Raw genomic sequence first — 9,323 nt, forward strand, 5'->3', positions numbered from 1 at the left:
ATTTGTAACAAACCTGCTACATACAATTTATATGAACCAGCTTGAGGAGAGTCTTAGATATCTTAAGTTATTAAACATATTATATTTATCCTTTATCTTTAGTTACTTATCTTTTGTTACTTTGTTATTATTCTTTAGTTTATATTTTGGACTTATTCTATATTTTCTATGTATGTATTTTTACTTAAAGAAAGATTAATTTCACTATATTTAATAAAAAATAACTTTATTCAAAGAAATATAAATTACGATTAAGATAAAATTCTAGCATATATCATTCTAAGCTACAATTCCCTATAAAAGTCATAGTTTAAAGTATGATTGTCTCACATTAAAGAATCGTATATGTTATGATTTTATCTTAACCATAATTCATGCTTTGTTAATATTTAAAAAATGTTATTGTATCAGCATGCTACATTTTCATTGGAAGTGTAATTTGTGTTGTTTTAATTCATATATTTGCATTAGTATTGTATAATTATCTAGTAATAAATATTTTTTCTTGTATTTGAAAAGTTATTAAATTTTGTATATGAGAGAAATGATAACTATTTAAATGATAATATAAATTAGTTATAATATAATGTAAGTATTGAGTTGGGCACTAAAATTTAACATTTAAATTGATTGTACACTAATCTATTTGTATAATAAATGGGTCAAACTTGTAAATAAAAAATTATTTTTCAATATCAGTTCCTCACCTAAAAGAAAAGGTTATTATAAGGTATAAAGTGTTTCTCGTAATCAATATTTATTTATTTATGTAAAACATTTAATATTAGTAATTATTTATTTATGTAAAATACTTATTGAATATTTTAAATGATTATTTTAATTATTATTAAGTTCATGTTTAATTTATAGTGTTTCGTTAAGTCTATGCATTGAAATAAATTCTAAAAACATTTTAAAATTATGTATAAATTATATACAAATAGTATCCATGTAAATAATTTAATTATATATTAATGTAAATTAAAAGTTATTGTATAGTTAATTTTTTTTATTAACGATGGTATAAGGTTCTAAAATATTTTGTCTTCTTATTATATATATATATATATAATATTTATTTATTTATTTCATTGCAAAAATGAAAAGAAGAAAGTTGCAAATATTGCTTACTTTTTAACTATAATTGTTAAAGCTTTCTCTACTTCCTATATTTCATAAAAAAAAAAAAATACTCATTTCAAATATTTATTATTTGTCATTTTATTTTAAGAAATATAAACAGTATAGAAAGCTCTGATAATTTTCAATAATGTATGTTTTAGAAGAATTTACGCTCGTTCATTAATTGAATCTTGTTACAGTTTGACCGAAAAATATCACATATGTTTTTTAAGGTAAATTGTATATAAGTTTATTTGAAGAAATTAAAACCACAAAATCTATTGATTAATTATTAGTATATGAAGAATTTAAAATCTCTCCCAAAATTTACTAAGAGGAAGGGTGGTTCACTTATTCACTACTGTCATATAACGCAGAGAACGAGCAAAAAGAAAAAAACAACCCTCCAACAAAAATCTATGGTTTTACATTACTTAAATCTAGAAAAAAAAAAAAACTTATTAGGTCGAAATCTACCTTAAAATATATAAAAAGTATATATATGAAAAAGAGAGAGAGAGAAATGGTGAATAGAATATACTGATCAAGGCAGATATGAACCGAGAAATTTTACTCTTGAACTTAAATAAATACAAAACAGAGCATAAGTTCCTACTCATGAGGCTACTTGTGCGCTAAAATATACGTAGCATGACACTCAATATCTAATATCTATGTTATCCAAAGTCTATAATAAACAAGAAGGTGTAATAATAAGCATCTCATACTATTTCCACTGCTGCAGTAGCAGAAACTTGGTTTTGTTCCTTGGCCACCATTCTCCTCATCTTCCTCAACCAATGTACAATGCTTGCAGCATAATCATAGAGGCTGAGAGCAATGTAGAGTCCAATCCCAGCAATGATCCCATTTGCTATGGAATATGTGAGAGGCATGAGGAGCATTGTGGCAAAAGCAGGCACAGCATCCTTGGTGTTGTTCCAATCTATGTCCTTCACCACCTTCATCATCATCACTCCAACCATCACAAGTGAAGGTCCTATAGCCCAAGGAGGAACACTAGACAAGAGAGGAGTAAAAAACAGTGACAAGAAGAAGAAGAACCCAACCAAAACTGCTGTTAGTCCAGTTCGACCCCCTTCTCTCAAACCAGCCGATGATTCCACAAATGTTGCTGTGCTTGACACACCCAATGCAGAACCCACGATCGTGCTTCCTGCATCAACCATGTAAGCCACGTACTCACCTTCAAAATGCCCCTTTTCATCCAAAAACCCACCAATCTCTGCCATCGTGTACATAGTCCCAGTGATCGCAAGCACATCAACGTAGAACAAAGTAGCCAAAGCCACCCAAACTCCCTTTTCGTTAAAATCACTAAACCTTATCATTCCAGCAGTGGATTCAATCTTGTGAAAACCAACCACTTGCTTGAAATACTCATAACTTTCATCACCAACTGGGGTGTCAGGAAAATAAGTAACTTCTGTGTGCCTAAACCAAGACACAAGCGTCACAAAAACAATGCCATAGATCATGCTTCCCTTGATATTCTTCATCAGTCCATAGCTCGTAATCAGGAGGCCAACCATGCCCAGCCAGAACTTTGGGCTTTGCAGTTTCCCACCCAAGCAAGCCCCGGTTTCTGGGTCTACGATCTTGCAGGCCGTGATGGTAACCAGGTTGGAAGGGTCGGGCCCAATAAGCCCAACGCCAAGGCTTGACTGCAGGCCCGTAAAGGCGATGAAAAGCCCAATCCCAGCTGCACAGCCGAGCCTCACTGAATGAGGGATGAGCTTGGCAAGCTTCCCCCTCAACCCAACAGCAGATATAAACAGAAAAGCACAACCCTCAACCAAAACCACAGCCAACGCAGTTTGATACGACATTGACCCGGTTCCATGAAAACCAACCAAATTAAAAGTCAAGTAAGCATTGGGCCCCATGGCCGGAGCCAGGCCCAAAGGAAGGTTAGCCAACAGGCCCATGGCAACAGAACCAACAAGAGCAGAAACGGCAGTGGCCACAACCAAGTCACTCTTGGTCTTGGCAAGACAACTCTCGTACCCAACGTTGGGCTTCACCCTGCAGTCCGGGCCCGCCGGAGAGGAGCAGTCGGCGACGGAGCATGTTCCGCCGGAGGCACCGATGATGGTGGCGTTGACGGTGATGATGTAAGCCATGGTAAGAAAAGTTGCGATGGCAGCACGAAGCTCCCTCGTGAAGCAACTTTTCCTCTGTTCCAACTTGAAGTAGGAGCCCAGAAAGCTCTTGGAAACGGCCTCGTTTAGGGCTTTCTCCATATGGGAGAAGGAGTTTGTGAAGGCTCTGAGTTTTGAAGTTTGAGAGAGATCTCTTCCCATGTTTAGAGTGATGTTAACGTGGAAATAAGCAAATGAAATGGAGAAGAAGAAGAAGAAGAAGAAAGTGTGAAACTTTGTTTGGTGGTTGGTTTCATCATGGCTACTTCTTTATATGGTTTGTTCTTTTGGTTTAAAATATCTGTGCACCATGCCAACTTGTTTTCTTTTATGAATTAAGAATAACGTTTAAGGGAGATAAATAAATTATATTTGGAGTTTTCTTTTCTTTCTCATGAATTTTATAGGACATACAGAAACGTGTACCTTACATGCACGCATGTCATTCATTTTGCTTTAAAAGAGTAAACATACACATTATATTCATTTAATTCCTCATTACTCTTTTTTCTTTTTCTTTTTATTTTACAAATACAAAAATTTATTTTTCATAACTTTTTTCCTTTTACAATATATAAAGTGTCAAACCATCACTATTCTAATGTTTCTGGGAAATCTGCACCCTCTTCTTTTATTATGCTAACTCTTTTATTAATTTTAATTTTTTCTTTGTATTTAAATAAAATGTATATTATTATGTTATATATTTAATTTGCAGAGAAGAAAAAGAATAAAAGTTATACATTTATTAATAAAATAAAAAGAACGTGATTTGTCTCCTAAAATGCCATATATTCTTATTTTTAGTAGAGTGGTAGAATTATTTTTATTATTTTTCCTTTTTTCATTTTTATATTAGTAATATAATAATACACGGGATTAATTAATGTATATTGATGTAATAATTTGTTATTAATATTTAGTTTAATTATATAATAAATTTGAGTATTTTTATTTGTCAATTGAATTTTTCTCATTCAATCTTACTAAGGGTGGATGACGTAATTGTTATTTTCTTTCTCCAAATTTTCTTATTAAAGGTTTTAAATCATTATATTTTTTAATTAAATCAGTGTCATCAAGTAGGGTGATATTATAGTTTGATTTTACAAAACAAAACATCATGAAGTGGAACAACAAAATATAAAAGTTTTTGAATCTTAATTATTTTTATAATAAATAGCATCCTTTATTTTATAAATTAAGTACTAAAATAAAAACCAAATCAACCACGTAAATACATATGAAAATAATATTTGATAAATTAAGATTTCATAACTTCATTTTTTCTATTATTTAAATGTTCAAGACTAATAAATCAAACAATCCTTTTAATAAAAATATAGAATCAATTGAAAAGCATTTAAATTTATTAAAAATTTAAACTTACTTAATCTCAAAACATTTTTTTTCTCAAGATTGACCGTCTCACCAATACATGAGAATATTAATTAAATAAACATAAAAAATTATTTAGAAAAGAAATTACATTATAAATATGAAGCCAATATTCATTTTAAAGTGGTAAAAAATATTTAGTAAATAGATTAACTAAATTTAAGGCTCTCGGTAATTAATAATTTGTCTTTTTTAACGTGAAGTGGGTGGTAACTACAATGGAATCTTTATTTTCAAATTGTATTCTTACAATTCACAATATGTCAACGTAAAGTTCAATAAATACTTTAATTAATTAGAATTATCTCTTATAAATGTTTTTCTTTGGTTATTTATGATTATGGGGCCACTGTAATGTGGAAAAATACTTCAGATATGCCATGAGAAAAAAAAAACTATGGATTTTGACTCTAGATGATGAAGTAATGATACAGTAGGTGGTTTAAGTTGAAAACTTTATAATATAAAATAGTGTGCACTTTAAAATCACGAAGTTCGACGAAATTAGAAAAAGGAAATATAATAGGGTACTCTGATTCTGGTTTGATTTTGTTTGCAATTATTAAGATGCAAGACAAGAAGATACATTTAAAAATCCAAAATTAAAATGTTTCAGAAATTAGTACTATTTTGGCAACACTCATGTGGGAGAATCTCATCAACCTCAAATATATCTAACGTCTGTCTCTCTATGAAATTGTTAGAATCAATCTAACATTATATAAAAGACACGTCAAAATCATCAAGCCTAACCAATTGCATAACAAAAATACAACATATTTAGAAGGTTTAGAAAAATAAAAACATAAAATACAGTATATTTAAACATTTTTTTTAAAGTATTTAATAAAACAATTTTTTTAATACAACTATGTCTATAATTTGAAAGAGTATGGGTGTGGTCTGGGTGATGAAATTTTAATTATTTTATTCTATTTCCATTTCTTGCATGATACAATGCGATTCATACATTATCATGGTCACGTGACAAGATACTACGCGCCTGCTTAAAAATTTAAAATAAGAGCATTAAACATAAAGTAATTCCTTTTAATAATTTTATTATTCAAGTTTTACAGTCTCTTTAAAGTTAAAATCTGATATGTATAAAATCGTGTCTAAGAGTAGAAATAGTTTTATACATTATACTCAAATATTTTATTATTAAAAAGTTAAAATATAAATAAATTTTTTAGTAAAAGACTTTATTTTATAACAATTTATTATTCCTTTAAAACATTTTCTCTAAATTTTTTTGTAATTTTGACATTCACTTATAACTCTTGTTATAGAAAACCACCAATCAATTGGACAATTTTAAGAAGTAAGTTTATTTTTTAGTCCTTTCTTAAGTCAATTTTGTTTTAGTTGCATGAGATTTTTTAAGAAATTTGCATGTTTAGGTAGCTTTATGTGAATCTTTGTGTTTTTTATGATCACGAAAGTATGTTTTCAATAAGATCATATTAGATTCAAGTCTATCAATCATTTGCTATTACATACAAATTTATTAAAAAATAAAAATAAAATAAAAGAATATAAAGCATAAGAGACTATACCAAATCATGATAAAATTCATACTTCATGAAACATAGGCAAAATACACCTATTATGAAAAAATATAAATAAATACATGGAGGTAAAACATCAAACCACTTATATTTGTTTTCTAAGAATAAAAGCTAAATTAGTTCACTTATCAGCATAATGGTTTCCTTCATGAAAAATATGACAAACTTAGAATTAAATATGTGTACAAAAATGCAAGCACCGACACCATCTCTTTCTAAGAATCAAAAGAACTACTCGTTGATAAAAAAAAATGACAAACTAGAGAATAATCACTTTCTAACAAAAGCTTATAAAATCTCTCCTTTTGAGCATGCTCTAAAACATAAATGGTTCTCACAATCATACACCATATAACTTTGCAGAAAATAATCATAAAGAAAGAAATCAAAAGCAAAGAAAGTTGAAACTCGTAAAGACAAAGTAGAAGGCAAACTCCACTTAATTGGGATGAGCCATATCGCATAGTGGATTCCCTCGACAATAATGCCTACAAGCTAAAGGAGCTTGGAAGAAAGCTCATCCTAGGGACATGGAATGTCACACACCTAAAGATATATTACAATTGAAGGTATGAGGATGTGTGTGCTTTTTTTCCTTTGCTTGAATTTTGTCCCTAAGTTGGCTTTTAACTGACAAGATTTTAACGAGATACACTTTACTTTTACAATAAAAATTCTCTTTTGTTTTACATATCTTTAATTGTTACAATAAAAACCTCAAAAGTGAATGCTAAGAGGTACTAAGTTAAGCTCGTAAACGCGAAATCTAAGTTATCTAGATGATAACATAAGTTAAAGCTCGCAACGACAACACCCGAGTTACTTAGATAGTAATAAAAGTTCGCAAATGGAGCACCAAAGTTACCTAGATGGTAACATAAAGCTAAGCCGCAAACACGACACCCTAGTTAACCTAGACAATAACATAAAGTTAAGTGCACAAACATGATACCTGAGTCATCTAGACGGTAACATAAACCCATAAATGTGCACCCAAGTTACCTAGACAGTAACAAAAGCCCACAAACATGACATTTGAGATACTTAGACAGTAACAAACTTAGACGGTACCATAAGCTCACAAACGTGGCACCTAAATTACCTAGACTATAATACAAGTTAAGCCAATAAAGGTGGCACTCAAGTTACTTAGACAGTAACGAAAACCCCAAACACAACACCCAAGTTACCTAGATGGTAGCATAAAGTCAAACCCACAAACACAACATCCTAGTTACCTAGACAATAACATAAAGTCAATCCCACAAAATGTGGCACCCTATACCTAGATGGTACATAAGCCAAAAAACAAGACACCAAAGTTACTTAGACAATAACAAAAGCACGCTAATGCAACACTCGAGTTAATTAGATGGTAACATAAACCCACAACGTGACACCCAAGTTATCTAGACGGTAACACAAGTTAAGCCCGCAAATGCGACATCTAAGCCTACCTAGACAGTAGCACAAGTTAAGCCTACAAACGCGACACTCAAGCCTACCTAGACGGTAGCATAAGTTAATCACGCTTAGGTTGCACCTTAACCTACGTAGATAGTAGCATCAAGTTAAGCCTGCCAAGACGTCACCTAAGCCTACCTAAGTCGGCAACACACCCAAAGTCTGCCTATGTCGACAACATAAAGCTTGCTCAGTTAAATGACATCAGATGTTGTCCACATTAATAATTAAAAGTAATCAAAATAACATCCATGGTCAAAGAAAACCACCCGCTGCAAATTCAAACACTACTACATACAGTTTGGCCAAATGGCCAATGCACCTGCAAAGGCAAATACGACCACAAATAATCCGACCAAACAACCAAATCTAGTTGTAAAAATAAAGTCGCCTACAACTTGACCAAACGGTCAGTTACATTCACAACAAGCATTCCCTTTACGTTAATCAAGCTTCCGAGCTTGAAGGGCTTATATACATACCCGACCCAACAAATATATTAAGTAGCATGGCTCAACAAGACTCATTCAACATTATTGACTTAAAAGTGGATTAAAACATATTTTAAGAAAAAATACACACTCTCATAATGACATTCTCTTACTCGTATATTGATCCAAACTATTTCATTGGTTTGAACGTCGATTATAACATCCCATTTTTGATAGTAAAATACTACTAAAATAAATATTACATATATGATATTTGACTACTATAAGAAAAAAATTTATGAAAGACAAAGTCTGCACTTGTAGAATCATATGACGTCCCAACTGTTTCCCCCTCACCTTTTGCTGGAACAACTGTAAAGAATATCTCCCTAAGCTCACACCATTAAAGTGATCATCACAAAAGAGAAAACATAGACAAAGACAGACAACACATAAACAAGGGTAAGCTAGATTCAAAACAATTAATAATAATTTTATATATACCTATTTAAACATTATAAATAATGCAAAACATATCACAACACAATTACCAAACACTTTATGCAATACACTATTATGAATGAACTATCCAGACTTAGAATGATTGTCGATCTATGGCGGGTTGTGCACTTGTGGTGACCTCTACTGCTTTACAAAGCCATTGCCAATGGGTTTCACCCTACCACTCTCACAAGGTTAGTCTGTTCCACGCCTTGGATCATATTGGAAACACCCAAGACTAAGACCTCCTGCTACTCTCACCACATGTGTCAATCTTCTCTACTTGAGAATGAAAGACCATTAGAGTTTCAGGATAACCCCCAAGGCTGAGCTCCCTACATTCATTCTAACACACTTGAAACCACACCAAGAACTTCCACCTTGCAACTAACCTTCATAACTTAGAAAATATTGATATCACTTCACATTCACATAGTAGACCAATTCATGAGACTACTGATCATACATTAAAGAAATAGAAACAACCATACAACTCATCAGAAATCACCCAATAACACAATTTATTCATGGCATCTCGATAATCATATGTAGGTAGGGAAAACAACTTTGAAACCCTCACCAACAACTCTGGAAGGGTCACAAACCCCTAAAATGACCTAAAGAACGTCCAAAACGGACATCCAGAACCCTAAAAACTCCCCAAAAATGTTGTA

General features: G+C 31.5%; 1 protein-coding gene across 1 annotated transcript; it reads right to left on the reverse strand.

The window, feature by feature from the left end:
- Positions 1–1,676: 1,676 nt before the first annotated feature.
- LOC108330906 (adenine/guanine permease AZG2) lies at positions 1,677–3,538 on the reverse strand. Its single transcript, XM_017565500.2, has one exon. The coding sequence runs from the start codon at positions 3,444–3,446 to the stop codon at positions 1,845–1,847; it is 1,602 nt and encodes a 533-aa protein (XP_017420989.1). The 5' UTR covers positions 3,447–3,538; the 3' UTR covers positions 1,677–1,844.
- Between the last annotated feature and the right edge of the window lie 5,785 nt (positions 3,539–9,323).

The sequence above is a fragment of the Vigna angularis genome, chromosome 4, assembly GCF_016808095.1.
Source record: "Vigna angularis cultivar LongXiaoDou No.4 chromosome 4, ASM1680809v1, whole genome shotgun sequence".
Classification (NCBI taxonomy): domain Eukaryota; kingdom Viridiplantae; phylum Streptophyta; class Magnoliopsida; order Fabales; family Fabaceae; genus Vigna; species Vigna angularis.

Coding starts and splice junctions, on each gene's coding strand:
- LOC108330906 (XM_017565500.2), bottom strand. CDS start 3,446: ATGGGAAGAGATCTCTCTCAAACTTCAAAACTCAGAGCCTTCACAAAC.